At 35.3% G+C, this 18,781-nt stretch overlaps 1 protein-coding gene across 1 annotated transcript in view; it reads right to left on the bottom strand.

The window, feature by feature from the left end:
* Nucleotides 1-18,781, bottom strand: part of NCOA2 (nuclear receptor coactivator 2) — a 305,348-nt gene that overhangs the window by 17,057 nt on the left and 269,510 nt on the right. Inside the window, exons 16-19 of the mRNA XM_044665931.1 lie at nt 17,884-18,013; nt 10,046-10,211; nt 1,288-1,566; nt 453-530 (exon numbers count right to left, since the gene is read on the bottom strand). Coding sequence (XP_044521866.1) covers nt 453-530; nt 1,288-1,566; nt 10,046-10,211; nt 17,884-18,013 — 653 coding nt within the window. The remainder of the gene's footprint in view (nt 1-452; nt 531-1,287; nt 1,567-10,045; nt 10,212-17,883; nt 18,014-18,781) is intronic.

The following is an 18,781-nucleotide window of genomic DNA, read 5'->3' as shown; positions in this document are numbered from 1 at the left end:
TGAGCAATCAGACCTTAGGTACTACTGTGTTCTCCCAGGCAGGTCCCTAAAAGCAGAGGTGAGACAGAGGGAGGAGGCAGTGAGAAGAGAGGAGATGGCAGGTGGGACAAATGTAAGGAGAGGAGTTAGAATAGAAAAGAACAAATGGTGATAGCCAGAGGAAGGACGAGGCATAAGGAATAGGTGTAGGCAGCTAAATGGATCTTAACTGGGGTATTAGGGTTTGATTTATATTGGAGAGGACAAATTCTGTAGCAATTAGGAGAATAGGAAAGCAAGTTATGGGAGGATAACCAGATGATATTACACATCCGGTATGGTCAATTTTCATATCCCATGACTTTACAGGTTACTACGCCCAGGATATCAAAGAGGAAGAATTGATCAACACAGTTAGGGACAAAATAGATAAGTATTAAAATAGAAGAATTTTGTAGCTTCCGCTCCCTCACCTGTGTTGGTACTCCAGGCCTCAGGGTCAGGTTCATATTGGAGACATTGCTGATTTGATTCATAAGTGGCTGGCGATTCTAAATGCACACATATACCAAACATAAAAAGTTGGAAAAAATACATTTTATTTCAGCCCTGTTAAAAAATTTATAAGCTGCAGGCAAGGTGCAAGCTTTAAGATAAGGTCTAAATTAAAATCATATTATTGGCAGCTGAACTCTCTCTCTTAGGATTCTTAATCCTTGAGTTTTCACACTGCTTACAATTCAGAAGGTATTTTGGAATATTTGATGATTAGAAATATTAAAAGTATTCAAGTGGGAGGGGAAGAAGATGATTAGAAAATGTGGCCAAGGGAAGAGGATAAGGTCTAACAAATACAATAAAAATGAGACTTGGATTTTCCTCTGCTACAGAAAATGCTCAGTGCTATTATTTTAATGGTAAGTAGTAAGTCATATATAGTAAGAGAAAACATTCTCTGTATTAAGTATCATGTGAAGTTATAGACACATTTGCTTTATCATGTGGTACATCCTGTAGCCTATTAGTAAACAATGGTCATATGAATTCTGAAGTGGGAATTTTATTATTTATTTTATTTTTTTTTTTAAAAAGGAACACCTTCTCCTAAGCCTCAAACTATGCCATGAACTGGGACTATGCCAGAAAGGAAAAGATGGAAGAGAGAGAAGAGAAAAAAGCAAAGTGGGTAGAAGATGGGGAACTGTTAGGACCCACCAGAGTAATTTTAATTTTTTTAGAAGTAGGCTTTTCGACACCAGGCACCTCAAGTCCAAATGTATTATATATATGCAAAATAAAATAACATACCTGCTGTGCTTGGAGCCTGTGTTGGAGTTGAAGTCTCAGCTGATTGGGTTGGTTCTGTACTATGCCGGTTGGCCTAAGGCCTGGTCTAGGTTGCATACGTAGTGTGGCATAACTTGGTCGCTGTCCAAGTGTATGAAAGTTGGGATCTTGCATGGGTGTATAGCTACCCGGTGCCATTTGAGCCTGAGATGCATACTGTTGAGGAAAAACGGGGGGTTTCTGTTCAATGATGAGGCTGGATTCTTGACTTGAGAATGGCTCTGGATCTACAGCTTGGCTCTATGAAGAAATACAAATAATAATAACTTTTAAAAAGCATAAATATTTGAAAACAACAGCTAAACAACTTAAGCACATTTCTTCTTGATACCACTGATTTTGAGATATTTATACAAACCTTTAAGCCCCATTTAAGTATGGAGATGACCTGTATGCTTGAAGGCCATGTTAATCATTAACTTAAGCAAGTTTTGATAAATCCTACCAAACTGAAAGAATCTGAGTAGAGGGCCTTGAAGAAAGGCTGTTCAGTAATTTTTTAACCACAGCAATTCATACAGTTAGATGATAAATAGTGGATCTTTTTAGTGCTGAAATATATTTATACAACACTTGCTCTAGAGTGGCATTTTGAGAAAAATACAATCTCTCTTACCTAATTCATTTCATGAATTACATATTTATAAAAATGAATAACATTGGGAGAATTAGTGTAACTAAAATTTAATCAGAAGACTATAACAAAACTTAGTTGTATGAAGTAAAGAATTCTGGAGCAGAATAATGGGTTTTTAGAAGGCCTTTGAGTTAAGTGCAAGAGGCAAAGTTGGACAATTTTTGCAATTCTCCCAGGGCTGCTGAGGAGTTAATGAAAACTGTGCCTACACCTCCAGGAAAAGAACAGATAAATAGAAACAAGGAAGACGTAGTTTCACATATACATTGGGGGTGGAGGGGGGGTGGGGGAAGACGACAAATGATGCTTTTGTAGTGTGAGGGAGGAGTGGGAGAGATATATCTGGAAAGTTTAATGTAACAATTAATTTTTAAAAATTATCTCTGCCATGGAGAAAGAATAGAGGTGGTATTTAATGTATTCTTACTTTCTATTATAGGTATAAAATATTTAACTCCAATGCCCAGGGTCTAGCATTTTTTGAAACCGAAAACCAGGCCATCTGATTTGACATGGCATAATTGTTTTGCAAAGCTTCTCTCTATATGTGTGCTATATACTTTCTCTTTAAAAAAAATCATTTTTATTGCCATGAAAAACGCACTTCCATATTGGTTATTGTTTTAAGAGCAAAGTCATACAGAACCAAAACCCCAAAATAAAACTATAAATACACTGATGTGAAAGACGATTCTAATGTATTTTTCTCTGCAGGTGGATAGCACAAGTCTTTTAGTGTTGCTCCAGATCATCCTAGTGCTGAGAGCAGCCAAGTTTTCAGATAAACACTGTACAATATTGTTGTTACAGTGTATAATGTTCTCCCAGTTTTATCTTGCATCAGTTCCTGAAGATCTTTTTTTTCTGAAATCATCTTGTTTATCATTTCTTAAAGCACCATAGTATTCCACCACCAACATATACAATTTATTCAGTCATTCCTCAATTAATGGACATCCAATCAATTTCAATTCTTTGCCACCACAAAAAAAGAACAGCTATCAATATTTTTATACAAGTAGGTCCTTTCCTGATTTTTTTTTAATTATCTCTTTGGGATACAGACCCAGTGGTGGTATTACCTAATCAAAGGGATCACAGTTCTATAGCCCTTTGGGCATAGTTTCAAATTGCCATTCAGAATAGTTGGATCAGTTCACAATTCCACCAACAATGCATTAGTGTCCCAATTTTGCAACATCCCCTCCAACATTTACCATGTTCCTTTACTGCCATATTGGTCAATCTGCAAGGTGTGAGGTGGTACCTCAGCATTGTTTTAATTTGCTTTTCTCTAATCAAGAGAGATTTAGAACAGTTTTTCAAAGGATTATTGATGGCTTTCATGTCTTCATCTGAAAATTGCTTTGATCATTTGTCAATTAGGGAATAGATTGTATTGATATAAATTTGAGAAATTAAGACCTTTATCAGAGAAATATGTTATAAATTTTCCCCAGTGTGTTGTTTGCCTTCAAATCTTCGTTATATTAGTTTTGTTTGGACAAAATATTTTTAGTTTAATGAAATAAAAATTATTAATTTTACAACTTATAATCCTCTCCATCTGTTAATTTGTCATAAATTCTTCCCTTCTCCAAAGATCTGCCAGGTAAACCATTCTGTGTTCTCCTAATTTAGTTATGGTATCACTCTATATCTAAGTAATATATCCATTTTGACCTTATCATAATTGTTGGGCAAGGTTCTTAGTGGTATGTATGTTGTATACTTTCTTTACTTGATGAGGATTAATTGCATTGGAAATTGCAATTAATTAATTAATTAATTGATTGCAACAGATCTCTACATGTTATGTTAATAAAGAACAATGGAAGATCTTTTTTTGGCTTCATCTAGTCAATATATGATTTATGCCTCTAGGTCAAAATTTTCACAGCCAGATAATGTTTGTGAGTAGAAGCCAGTTTTCTTTTGGGCTATCTGAAATCACTGGCTTAACATTTCTGAATAGTTTAATGATCATGACAACTACAGTTACATAATAACTAACACATGATAGTTCATGTTTTAGCCTCATTATGGATGGCATGTAGATGACTTCTGATTCTTAAGGGTTTTTCTAGAGGAAAAGTATAAAAAAACTGGCAGATTCTGCCATTTTAGAAAACCTTTGTTCTGAGAGAATCAGTGTACTGTCTGAGAACAACCTGGCTAAGAAAAGAGTTTCTCACTAGAAAAATAGCCACAAAGCAAAGAATTCTTTGCAATATCAACTCAAGAAACAAAGAAAATACAAAATGGTCCTTGGCTGTATCTTCCTTCTGCTTTTGCATAAGGGTGATAGAGATATAGAAAAGAAATGCAGAGAATCATAGTTTTTAGGCTTTCTGTAAACAATAATTAATGGTGTACTACAAAAATAAACTCATTATTAAAAAAAGGATGTCTCAAAAGTTTTGATTTAGATTATAAACTCATATGTCAGATACTATGCAGGATAACTAAAACTGTGGAGTTGGTAAAACCTGAGTTCAAGTCCTACCTATGAAAGATAAAAACAATTTGCCAATTTGAACCAAAGAGTGTCTACACTATAAATTATACTTAAGATCATAGATTCAGACCAGAACTAAGAAAATGGGAGGAATATAGCAGTATGTCTTCATATAATTCAGTAAATTTTCCCCTAAACAATTTGGAGCACATATATTTAATAGTGATATTGGTTTGTGTTCTATGTTTTCTTTCAGAATATAGTTTCCTTGTTTATCTCTCTTCTTGTAGTGAAAATTTTGTTTTTACTTTTTATGATAGCAGGACTGTAATTCCTGCTTATTATAACTCACCTGATCCATGGTAAAATTTGTACTAGCTAATCATTTTTGTTCTCTTTTTGACTTTGCTTTTTGGGTATAATCCTTGTAAAAAACAAGAGTATAGGGTCACATTTCCTTATTGAATCTGCCATTCTTTCCACCATTTATCTATAATATTGGTTTTTTCCCCTACAAATTAGGATTCCCCTCTGTAAATATTGTATAATATCTTCAGTCATTATGCTTAATCTACTTTTGTGGCAACCCTGTTCACACAGGTTCTCTTCCTTTCACTCTCATTACATTATCTGTTGGACACACAAACTAAGAGGAGGCCACAGGAAGTGATGCAAAAGAGGCCCCTTTATAAAGAGACCTCAGTCAGCTGGGCTCTCTCTTCTGGTTTATGAATGGGACCTGAAGGAGCTCTGAAGCTGGTGAGACTGTTCTTAAATCTTTCCTTTGTAATTGCACATGGTGAGTGTAAAGACTGAATCTTCTTGAAGTTCTTTTTAGGAACTTCCCTTTCAAAGAGACTCTGTGACTGAGGCTTTTGCTTCATTCACCTCGGGGCCTCTGGCCCTCTGAGTTTCGAGCCCTGGGATCAAGGCTGGATTTCTCTTGGCTGAGGGTTAATTAGATCTACCTGGATTAAACTAGGGGATTGGAGCAAATTACCTACTGTGTTAGATTACTTATCCTATTTTATCCTCTCTTTATTTCCTTATTTCTTTTTCCTCTTCTCATTTCTAAATGAATTTTCCATAAAAGACATTTTAACTTGAGGTTATTCTTTAATTGGGGATTGATAATTGTTCAATCCCCTGGTGCCCAACCTTTTAATAGTTACCAATGAAAATCCCTTTTTACCCCTTACATACCTCTCCCCTCTTGTTTGACAATCCTTTTTCTCAGTTAAGAATTTTTGTTTAACTTAATAATCTTTTTTATTCCTTCCTTTTATTTAGGTATCTAATTCTTTTTTCCTCCTTCACATAAGTAATGAAATGAAATTCTCTATCCTTTTCTACTGTTACACTTGTGTTTGTTGGTTTCTCTGGAGTACAGTTAAAGCAGCATTCAAGGGGGGTGGGTGGGTGGAATTATATCCATAAAAACATAATAAAAAATCTAAAAACTGGAAGGATCCAAACCTAAGGACATCTCAAGGGATCAAGCTGCATCAAATTGACAAGTTTCATTTTTTTTAAATCACATTATAATATTTTGTGCCAATTGATGTGTCTGGACCTTTTAGGGTTCACAAACTAAACTCTTACAAGCTATGAAAACCAGGAACACAAAAGAAGATTTGATTGTCTAAATAAAGATCTTGAATAGTTAAATATAAAAAGAAATCGAACTAGTTAAAAAAAAAGAACTAGGTAGGGAGTGGGGAAATGAGAAAAAGGGATAAAACCCTCTTGGTTCTGCTGGGTTCACTTTTAAAGAACAATTCATAAAAATACTACACATATCATTACGTTAAAATGAGAAAGAAATTATTCTTAACAGATTCCTGAAGACAAATATAGCACTAATATCTAAATCAAAGAAGCATAAAGCACAGAAGAACTAACTACAGGTCAATATTAAAGAATAGTTATTTCAAAAATCCACATGCCTGAGCAAAACATATCATTTTTAACTTGGGGGTGGGGTAGTATGGAGAAGGGGAATTGGGTCACTTTTTTGCTTGACTACATGAGGGAAGATATCCCAAAATAAATCATATGTTATTTAAGTAAAAGGAAAGATAGCAGGGAATATGCAGTAGAATAGGAGAAACTAAAAATAAATGAAAGAATGGAAATGACAGAAGAGGGCAATTTGTTGGAGAGATGGGATGGAATGGGGAGATAAACTGAAATCCTATTTCAAATAACTAAAAAATGTTTGAGATGTGCGGAGAACAATCTACAAAAGCAAGAAAAAAATAATAATGCTCGTATAGATTCAGTGAAAAAGTGCTTCTCAAAGAAACAAAGAACAAATGAATATTTGAATAATATTCAATGCTTAGGGTTAGATTATAACAATATAACAAAAAAAGCAATAGTACCAAAGTTCATTTATAGATTTAGTGTTATAGTGATCAAACTACAAGAGAGGTATTTTACAGAAGTGTCTACAAAATGTATTCGGAGAAAGAAAAGAATGAAGATAACAAGGTAAAAATGAAAAAGGGTAGGGGTAAACAGGGAACAGTATTTCCAGATTTATGTCTATTTTACCTTTCTAGCCTCCCAGAACACCTCAGAAGGCAATCTTTCAAGTGTTTGAAGTCCCAAAATGGATTGGCTATTATATATAGCTTTTGGTTTCCTAGGCCTCCACTTCAGCTATTATACAGACCGCACAAAGGGGAACTATGTACTTTTTTTAAAATTTAAATTTATTTATATAGAATGTTTTTTCATGGTTACATGATTCATAATTTTCCCCACGCCTTTTCTCTCCCCACTCCCTGAACTAACAAGCAATTCCACTGGGTAATGTATTGTTGTTCAAAATTTATTTATATATTCTTCATATTTGCAATCCAGTGATCTTTTAATTCCAAAACCCTAATAAATTTCCCATCTAACCATGTGATTGATCATATGTTTTTCCTCTGCATTTCTACTCCCACAGTTCTTTCTCTGGATGTGGATAGCATTCTTTCTCATAAGTTCCTTGGTGTTCTAGCAGACTGGCCAAAATAGCAGCAAAGGAAAGTGATAAATGTTGGAGATGTGGCAAAATTAAGACACTAATATACTGCTGGTGGAGTTATGAATTAGTCCAAACATTCTGGAGGGCAATTTGGAATTATGCCCAAAGTATTTTAAAAGAATGCTTGCCCTTTGATCCAGCCTTACCACTTCTGGGTTTGTACCTCAAAGAGATAAGGAAAAAAACTTGTACAAAAATATTTATAACCACTCTCTTTGTGGTTGCAAAAAATTGGAAAATGGGGGAATGGCTGAGCAAACTGTGGTATCTGATGGTGATGGAATTTGGGCTGAAAGGAATAATGAACAGAAGGATTTCCATGTGAACTGGAAAGACTTCCAGGAATTGATGCAAAGCAAAAGGAGCAGAACCAAAACATTGTACAGAGACTGATGCATTGTGGCACAATTGAATGTAATGGACTTCTCTACTAGCAGCAATGCAATGACCAGGACAATCCAGAGGAACTTATGAGAAAGAACACTATCTATATCCAGAGAAAGAACTGTGGGAGTAGAAATGCAGAAGAAAAACATGATTGATCACATGGTTTGATGGGTATATGGTTGGGAATGCTGACTTTAAATGATCACTCTATTGCAAATAGTAATAATATAGAAATAGGTTTAGAAAAATGATACATGTAAAACCCAGTGAAATTGCTTGCTGGCTCCGTGAGTGGGGGAGGGAGGAAGGGGAGGAAAAGAACATGAATCATGGAGCCATGGGAAAATATTCCAAATTAATTAATTTAATAAATTTATTTTTAAAAAACCATTAAAAATTTAAAAAATATAATAGGAACATGAATACAATGGGTTCAACAAACTCATGAAAAATAATACAAATAGATGAGAAAAAGGAACTAAAATAGCACCTGATAATGTAAAATCAGTTTTGATGATATAGCATTGCCAGATATCAACAAAGAGGATCAAATATTCTAAAGCAGAAACGATGAATATTGACGTAGTAATTCCATATGCTGAATCATTTCTAATTTTATTTAACTGCAAAGCAAACAAGTCATATTGAAATATTTAGCTTTTATTTTTCCCTCATGATTTGCTTTAGGCCATAACTTTAAATATACAGTAATCCTCCCCCCTCCCCCATTCTAATGTTCTGAATATGAGTTGAGATACTTTAGTTCTCATTTATTTCTGATGAATGGAAATGAAGTGCAAGTTATGATAAAACTAATACGTTTTAAAAGTTTTAAGTATTCCATGACTACATCATCTCTCCTCCAATAGACATCAACAGGAAGAGGAAAGCTGACTTTTTAACTCACTCTAAGAAATGGATTATACACAAGAAGCTATTTTTTGGTGATAAGTTAGTGTGTCTAGAAATAAAAATGATTCATGCAGATACTAGGCTGGAGGGGAAGAGGTGATGGTGAGAGAAAAATTGTTTTTTTCTCCAGATTTTTCTACAGTGAACCAAAAGTATTTTTTGTACACATCTTATTTACATACTAAACTGAGTAGAACTTTCAAGTGACAGAACTAACAACATTTTCTACACTTCCCAACTCACTATTGGGCAGAATAATAATGGCGACTTGACATTTTTTATAACGTTTGTGGAAAATGCTTTACTAACAGTATCTCATTTAAAGAGCTTCCTATCAAATCTGTAAGAGAAGCACTATAGTTCATTTTCTTGGCTTTAGAGGGTCAAGAGGGGTTAAGTGATTTGCCCTAGCTTACACATAGGCAGGACCCAAACTGACTTCTTTTCTGTCCAAATCCAACAATCTATTCCATGATGTCAAGATGCTTGACTCAATACAAAGACTGAGGAGAAAAAGTGGGTGCCCAGCGGTTGGGGAATAGTTGACCAAAGTGAGTCAAGGAATGTTTCAGTGCTATCAGAAACGAGGAACTCTGAGAAACTTGGGACAACTTTTATGAAGAGAAAAATAAGTATAACAAATAATATACAAAATTACCACAATTATGTAAAGGAGATATCAGGATTTAGATTAATGCAATTGCCAGTTACAAAGGTAAAACATAGCACTCTCCTGTTTGCAGAGAAGTTTTCAACTACAAGTAGAGACTTGGGCATATGCCGACAGATTTTAATGTCAGTCAGTTTGTACTGCTTGATAATACTTCTTCATAGTAAAGAAGCAGTAATAGAGAAGCAACAATAATACCAAAAGTTATCAATAAAACACTTCTTGAAAAAGAATGAAGGAGTAGCTCTATTTTTTAAAGCCCTTACTTTCCATCTTAAAATCAATATTAAGTATCAGATATAAGGCAGAAGAGCAGTAAGGGCTAGGCCATGGGAGTTAAGTGACTTGCCCAGGGTCACATAGCTAGAAGTGTCTGAGGCCAAATTTGAACCCAGGACCTTTTGTCTCCAGGCCTAGCACTCTTATCAGCTGAGTCACCTAGCTTCCTCAGTAGCTCTTTTCGAAGTTCTTGATTATAATATTTTCCCTTGTCTTCAATTATGCCAAGGGATAAACAGACTAGGAAAGGTGAATGAAAAGTACTTGAACTAAAATAAAACAAATATTTAGATTCTAAATCAGGATACTTTCTCAGGCAATTAAAGCCAATGCATGTACCTGGCTAACTAGTTCAGGTATTCCCAAAGCTCGGTCAATTTCTTCAAGGCCATCAAAATTCCGTAATGCCAAATAGAGTTGATCTAGAAGAGTTCCCTCATCACTTGGCGATTCTGAAGCAGGATGTGGACACAGCAAATCATCTGGAGAAGTACCAAATGGTTGCCTGCAAAGAGTGAAATATAAATTTGGTCAAGAACAGTTTGAAGGACAGCATATACTACATAATGGATAATGACTACCAGAGGCAAAAAAAGGAACCTAAGCCAGTCAAGGCAAGAAATACCCTAAAGGCAGTTAATTGGTCTAAGTAAACCATTTCATGGGCTGACCATAGATTAGAAAGAGAACGATAAAGAGTTTGTAAGCTGAATCTTTTAGGTCTTTTAATAATATACTTATTGATAGATACAATTTTTCTGAAAAAATGAGAGAAGAAACCAGCAGATCTACAACTTTAACCATTCAAACTGGAGCCATGATGAACTAACTGAGAGTGAAGAATGGATGATTATTGTTGAGCAAAAGAAATATATTCTAAGTTTGTCAAAAACCTAAAATAGTCACTGCCTCTTAGAACTTTTAAATATTGGCTTATACAAAATTTTAAATAGCTAAATTTAAACACATGGGTTCAATGTAAATAAATTACTGGTCTGAAAGAAGGCCATAAACAGATTTTTGTATTTTATACATTTAATACAATTAATAAATGCAAGAGTATTAACTATTCAGTTTTGAGAACTAAAAGGTGAGAAATTCACTGTACCATCAAAGCTAAAACCCAAAATATATAAAATTCTCTGGAAACTTTTTTTGAAGTATTTTAAGAGAACTTATGAATTTATGCAACGCCAGTGACAAATACCTACTTGACTTTTTCTACAGTTACATCAACAGAATGCTCTTTCTAAAATAAATCCTAACAGGTTCTAGGTAACAAGCAAGAAAAAAAATCGAGGATTTGAAAATGAATTAATCAAGATTTGAAGCTAAGTATCCGATTGAAACATAGAGAAATACATATGATAAACACGAAATATTAAAATATAAATCTAAGTTTATCAAACCATTTCCAGTAGAACATAAGATTCTTAATAACAAGGACTCCTTGGTCTTTGCATTCCCACACCCAGTTAAAGTGCCTGATGTTTAATAAATATTTGTTGGATAGAATTTTAAACCACTTAAGTTTCAATAGCAAACCATGGTGATATGAAGAAAGCCATGCATAATAAATACTGAAATGACCAACAAATCAAATCTCAATCTGTCACATTAAAAAAGTATGGTTCCATCTCTTTAGCAAAGATAACAACCCAAAACAAAGGCTATATTTTTACCTAATACACCTCAAGTCTGTCCCTCTCAAGTTTTAATCTTACATTTCTTTTTCCTTTTTTTTTTTTTTAACCCTTGTACTTCAGTGTATTGTCTCATAGGTGGAAGAGTGGTAAGGGTGGGCAATGGGGGTCAAGTGACTTGCCCAGGGTCACACAGCTGGGAAGTGGCTGAGGCAGGATTGTAACCTAGGACCTCCTGTCTCTAGGCCTGACTCTCACTCCACTGAGCTACCCAGCTGCCCCTAATCTTACATTTCTAAGCTGCTTGTTGCACAACTCTTTTCTTTGTCTATTGTCCCTATAGATGAAATATAGCAGAAATTAATCTAAAACTATTCTCTCTGAACCCAAATTAATTTCTACTATGAAATTTCACATTTCTTCCAGTCATAAAATCTCAGAATTGGGGTTAGTTGTCCTTGAGATAATCTGTTGAGGGACTAAATTAACCCTCCACTTGTTATATGGAAATTATTAGCAAGTGAAGGTGACTTGACAGGCAGAAAGCAGAGAAAAGGTTCCAGAACTTTGGGTGGGTGGTTGGCTAAGAGTCAGTTACTCCCATGACTTTCCCTTGGATGGTACTATCTGGTTTTTCTCTGTGAAATCAACAATAATCAAGAGGTCACAGGCTGGAGTTAGGCTGAGTTATAGGTGAGACACACACTGGTGGACAGGTGTGTCAAAATCCTTACTCCCTCTCCAAAGTGGATTTTACTGGCTGTTACTAAGTGGATTATTCACCTCTTGTGCACAAAGTCACTTAAAAGTCACTTACATTTCTACCTCTGTGTTCATTTCTGCTGGGTCACTTATCCATGAAGACCCTCCCAAAGATGTGTCCAAACCCCACTCTGGCAGAGATGCTTCCATCTCCCTCTCCACAGTGTCTCCCCTTCCCTCTGTACTAACTTTCCTCACTTTCTCCCCTCCCTTATCAGGGATTAGGCAAGTCTGCTCTCCCGCTACAGGGCCAGGCCCCACCCCCTAAAAGATCTTTACTCTCTTCCTTCTCCTCCAGTCACCAGTTAGGGGGATGACCTCCCTCCCTCTGCCCCCTGCTCTCATACCCAAGGGATTCACAGCCCAATAGGCAGGTGGGGCTGGATGTAGAACCTGCTGGGAGTCTGGCCCAAACTTTGAATGAGGGCATGCATATAGTAGGAGGGGGGCAGGACACATGGTCTCTAAAATGCTTGCCATCACTGCACTAGGATATGACCTGACCCAATGATTCAGCAAAAAACAATTACAGAGTGAGTGGTTGGATAGGTAGGAGAACTAGGAGAAGGCAGTGCACAAGAACCCAAAGCTTCAGAAACCTTAATAAGAATCAGAAAAAGTCATTGTGATCAACAATTAAGCAATATTCCCTTTAACTTTGAAAAGAAAATTTTTACATAACTTGACTTCTGTGTAGCACCAGTTTTGTTGGTTTTTGGGTGGTGGGGTGGAGGTAATATACTCAATATTTCCAACGAAAAACTTCACACTTGATTTTACAAATTGAATCAAAATGTTCACATTATTAGTCACTATATACATGGGTTGTTTTGCTTTTACTTTGCTGATGATAGATTCAAAGCCCTATATGAAGGTTATTTCATATAACTTCAAGGTTTTTGTCTTCAGATGACTAGTAAAAGAGTGGCTGCACCAGCCATCATTTCTCCACATTTGAAGACAGGCAGTCAAGATCACACAAGAGCTGCCTGAAACAACCCAATGGCACTTGATAAACCAATCAGAATTGGGGAAAAAAACAAACAAACAAACAAAAAACCATAAAAAAAGGGAAAGCAAAAACAACTATGTATTAGTGACTTAGACCCAGCAGGGATTTACAAAGAAAATTTCAGCTGCACAGTTTGGTATAAGCAGGAGCACAGGTCAGAAGAAACACTTCAATTAAAAGATCATTGGTAGAGGCAGCTGGGTAGCTCAGTAGATTGAGAGCCAGACCTAGAGATGGGAGGTCCTATGTTCAAACCTGGCCTCAGACACTTCCCAGCTGTGTGACCCTGGGCAAGTCACTTAACCCCCATTGTCTAGCCCTTACCACTCTTCTGCCTTGGAGCCAATACACAGTATTGTAAGGTAAGGATTAAAAAAAAAAAAAAAAAAAAAGATCATTGGTAACCAGGGGGAAGGACAGTTATATTTGAATGATTAGGTCACAGTCAGGCTGCAGAATCTCTGGATTCTTCTAAAGTCTAAAAATCATTTTTCAAACTTACACGATGGGGCAGATATTCAAAATGATAATTTAAAAAGCAAAGTGGATATGATGCTCAACCTGTAAACAGAAGATAAAGTTAGAATCTGACTTGAGCACTTGCTAGCTGGCTGTGTGACACTGAACACTTAACATTCTTCTCTATGAAACTGAAATAATAATAATACCAACCTCCTTTGTGTTGTATGGCTCAAATGAAACAATATTGGTAGTCTGCAAACCTTAAAAAATTACAGAGATGCTGGCTACAGTTACAATTATAAACAATAAATAATCTTAACACAAATTCAAGAATATTTGTAAAAAGGCATAATCAATTAAAAAACACAAGCCCCAATAAAACCAATAAAAACTCTAATTTGACAGGACAACTAGAAGCCTGAATCAACCTGAATGTAAATAACTATTTCTTGAAGTCAAAAGTTTTATTTACAAAGTAAAATAAAATTTAAAATTTATATAGAAATGGAAGAGAGGTCAAACTTAGGGCTAATGCTTTAGATACCACACATATTTTCATTTTATTAACTATTAAGTAGTAGGTACTAAAGAAGCATTTCTGACACCATTAAGGTTTTCAAAGAATCACAGTATGATTAAGAAAGAAAACAGTCTTTGCTTTTTGCTTTTTACACAGATGTCAAACAAACCGAACTCAAATGACCCTGATTTCCTTTTAACCTAATGTGAAAAGGTCTTTGATGAAAAACAAAAATAAAAAGAATGCTAACAATTGATTTATACATTCAGGTTTATAAAGCATTTTCAAAAACAAATAGAACACTTGTACAAAAATATTTATAGCTGCGCTTTTTGTAGTGGCAAAAAACTGGAAAAGGAGGGTATGTCCTTCAATTGGGGAATGGCTGAACAAACTGTGGTATATGCGGGTGATGGAATACTATTGTGCTAAAAGGAATAATAAACTGGAGGAATTCCATGCAAATTGGAGAGACCTCCAGGAATTGATGCAGAGCGAAAGGAGCAGAGCCAGAAGAACATTGTACACAGAGACTGATATACTATGGTAAAATCAAATGTAATGGGCTCCTGTACCAGCAGCACTGCAATGACACAAGACAGCTCTGAGGGATTTATGGTAAAGATGCTACCCACATTCAGAGGAAGAACTGCAGGAGAGGAAACATATAAGATAAACAATTGCTTGAATGCATGGACTGAGGCGGACATGAATGGGAAATAGACCCTGAACAAGGACACTTGTTACAACCAGTGGAAATGCGCATTGGCCATGGGTGGGGGGAGAGGGGGGGGTGAAGGGGAAAGTAGGGACATAAAGTATGTAAACAGATTAAAAATGAATATTAATAAATGTCTAATAAAAAAAAAGATAAAAAAAAACCAAATAGAACAGGGGGGCAGCTGGGTAGCTCAGTGGAGTGAGAGCCAGGCCTAGAGACAGGAGGTCCTAGGTTCAAATCTGATCTCAGACACTTCCCAGCTGTGTGACCCTGGGCAAGTCACTTGACCCCCATTGCCCACCATTACCACTCTTCCACCTATGAGACAATACACCGAAGTACAAGGGTTAAAAAAAAACACAAACAAAAAAAACCAAATAGAACACAGTGCAGTAGTAGTTCAATCCAAAGTTTCTAACAATGTCTAGAGTGCTTTCTAACAGAGACTGACCTCTGAGGTTTTTTCTAGCTTGAGACTTGTTGCATCATGCCTTCTTGTCTACAGATTTGCCACAAAACACACATTTAATAAGGGATGAGAAAAGCAGTTACTGTGTGTTGTGTGGGGAAAATTTTTATACTATTTGTCTTGGAAGATATTTTAAATTTAGTTTGTATCAAATGAATGGAAAGTTAGCTAGCATCAAAAACTGAAAATTTAAGTGACAAGTAATGTAACATGTCCAGATCAATTCTCCTTGTCTGTAGGATAAAAGTTGAAATAAGATGATCTTTAAGGTACTCTTTAATTTTGATGGGCTGATTATCATCATTCTGAATCCAAGTTATTGTGTCAAGACATGTTGCACAACTTTGAAAAGACACAGACACACACACACACACTACACACTACACAAAGGAGTAATTGAGAAACACAGTGGATAGAGCAACAAGGAGGACCTGGGTTCAAATCTGGCCTCAAGACACTTCCAGTTGTATGACCCTAGGCAAGTCACTTAACCCAAACTACCTAGCCCCTTACCATGCTTCTGCCTTGGAACCAATATTTAGTATAAATTTTAAGACAGAAAGTACTGGCTAAAAAAAAAAAAATACAAGGGAAAATAAACTGTGGTAGATAAGGAGATTAAAATATTTAATGAAGAAACTATTCCTAAATAGTCTGGTGGTATCCTTTTAGAATATGTTCATAAAAATGAAGAGAATTAAGGATGGGGGTTGGGGGAGTAGAGGAATCAGATGGCTGGCATGAATGGAACTTTTATTAACCATCATCCCTGAACTATGATATAAATGCCATTTGATCTATGAGTATGCCAACAAACAACAGAGAATTTTGAACTTTGTTTTTTCACATATCCTATTTCCAGGTCCCCAGGAGGAATTATTTGTAATATGTGAAAAAGTAAGAATGGGAAAAGCTGGAACATAGGTGAAGTATCATGATAAGCAGAAAAGCTTTATAGTTAAAATACCCGATTCCAGGTTCAGGAGTACACTAATTTGTAAGGCCAACCTTAAATTTTAAGGGTTCTTTTTCCTAATGACTAATTTTTTCTTAAGACAACTATCATATATTTAACTATCATACTCTATTCACATTTTGGCGTTTTGCATATAAGACAGTAAAAAGAATCAAAGTGAAATTATTTTGCAAATGTGTAATATATTTAATGACACCACTGAATTATAATTAAAGACCTAGAATAATCTCAAAAGATTACAATATTCATTTATGAATATGACCGTATTCTGTCCTATCACTTGGTAGCTATTCCAGTGTTGAAACACATGTTAAAAATTTTCTTTATGGGCATTCCTTTTGCTATATATCCACAAGTTCATTTTTCTCTATAGTAACAGTGGAAAGAAAAAACCCAATAACAGCAACCTCCTTATAACTGTCACATACTGGAAGATAATTAAGTTGCACGTAATATTGGTTAAATTGAACTGATCTCACATCCTTTCTCTAAACTAAATACAACTTCTTTAAACTTATTTTCAAGCCATAGCCTTTGCAATTGCTTTCCAATTTTTTCATAGTCCCATCTGGATGTGGAGTACCAAATTGAACGTTATATTCAGAAATAATCAGGAGTCAGCTGGGTAGCTCAGTGGATTGAGAGCCAGGCCTAGAGACGGGAGGTCCTGGGTTCAAATCTGGCCTCAAGACACTTCCTAGCTGTGTGACCCTGGGCAAGTCACTTGACCCCCATTGCCTACCCATACCACACTTCTGCCGTGGAGCCAATACACAGTATTGACTCCAAGATGGAAGGTAAGGGTTAAAAAAAAATGATCATATAAAAATACAGCAGAAAAATTATTTCCCCTCTAAAGTATCCTAAAGATTTTATAATAGTCTGGATTTTTTAAAAGATAAGGGGCTAATAAAGGCTAAGAAATAAAACATCTAATTGATAGTACATCAAAGACTCTTTAGGTAAACCATTCCCAAGAACTTTTCTGTTGTGCCTGTTCTAAGCAGTATTCATTTCAAATCCTTAAGAGCAAAAACTTATACTTGTTCCCAACAATGTTAATTTAGGAAGAACTTCACAAACAATTTCTGTAATTTTTTAAATGTAATTTCTAGTTACAGAAATTGCAACCCTGGAAACTTGGGTGGACTTTAGTAGCCATATAGTTCAATCTAAATCCTAAGTAAGCTTGCTGAATTTTCCAGTCAAAATTCTATTTACACTTTAATAGCTCTGTACAAATCTTTTCTGATTATTTTAGACAGATATGGTTTTTCTCTCCTGAGAAAAACTATTTGTTTGCACCAATCTTTATTATACTTAGTATACAATCCTTTTTATGTCTCAATCTCCAACTAGTCTCTCAAGTTCTCTGCAGAAGGAAATGTCTCATTTATTTCTCAGAGTTCCTCATATTATATTATATATGCATATATAAATATTATATTTAATAATATGTGGAGAATAAAATAAAATATTTGTGGAATGAATCAAAGAAAACTGGCTTATGATTTTTACTGAATTCATCCGTAAGTTTGTCCTTTCTACCCCCCCCAAACAAAAAAGAATACATTATACATTGTTTTAAAATTTCTGTTCCACTATGACTTACCTATTTTGACCAGCAAAAGATGCTTGTTCTATAGGCAAGATGCTCTCAGGCCATGGGGCAGTCTGGTTTGGGGGAGCCTGTTGTTGGCTATACTGGGGTCCTCCCATATTCATCTCTAGTTCAGATGGTCCTGAACAGAGAAAAAGAAGGGTCATTTTAGGCAAATGAACTTCTTGGCCAAGAAAAAATGGAAAAGATTGGGGGTATGAGAGGAAGAAGAAAAATTCTTTGGAGGGAAAACAAGATAATAAATCATTTCCTCTGCTTAAAAAAAAATAAAAATATTTAGGAGATGATTATTCAGATCGTGAATTGTTGAGATTCTTCGCTTTTCTTTCTCCTTTCTCTGCTTGCCCCCTTACTAACCATTTTATTTTCCATTATAACCTATTATTAGGAGATGGAGATAGGCAAACTTAGGGTAGAGACTTGATTCATCATCATTTTATAACTTTCTAGAACTCCTTGTCTAAAGTGTAAAACTACAAGAGTTGGTGTTTTAATGGAAAGACCAATGGGATTTGAGACAGAGAATCTGGGTTCAAATTCTATCTCTGCTGTTGACTACATGTGGGAACTCAGTTCAAATAACTCAAATTTTTGTGCCCCTAACTTTTAGGACAGACCTAGATAATATCCAAAGTCCCCTTTATCTCTAGATCATATGAAAATAATCTCTGTAGAACTCTGGGTTCTCATTAAACAATCCTTAAGACTTTTGTTTGTTATATATAAAAGGGAACACAAATGGATTTGTCCCATGCTATACTGGATGAGATATTAAATAATGGAACTATGTAATTAAAAAAGCTTGAAACTTTGAAGTCTGAGTAGTACCCATTACCTTATTAATTAATTAATCAATTAACTATTAATTAATTATATGGCCAAATCCAAC

The sequence above is a fragment of the Gracilinanus agilis genome, chromosome 1 (genome assembly GCF_016433145.1).
Source record: "Gracilinanus agilis isolate LMUSP501 chromosome 1, AgileGrace, whole genome shotgun sequence".
In the NCBI taxonomy this organism is placed as follows: Eukaryota; Metazoa; Chordata; class Mammalia; order Didelphimorphia; family Didelphidae; genus Gracilinanus; species Gracilinanus agilis.
This window is presented reverse-complemented; position numbering and strand designations above follow the sequence as displayed.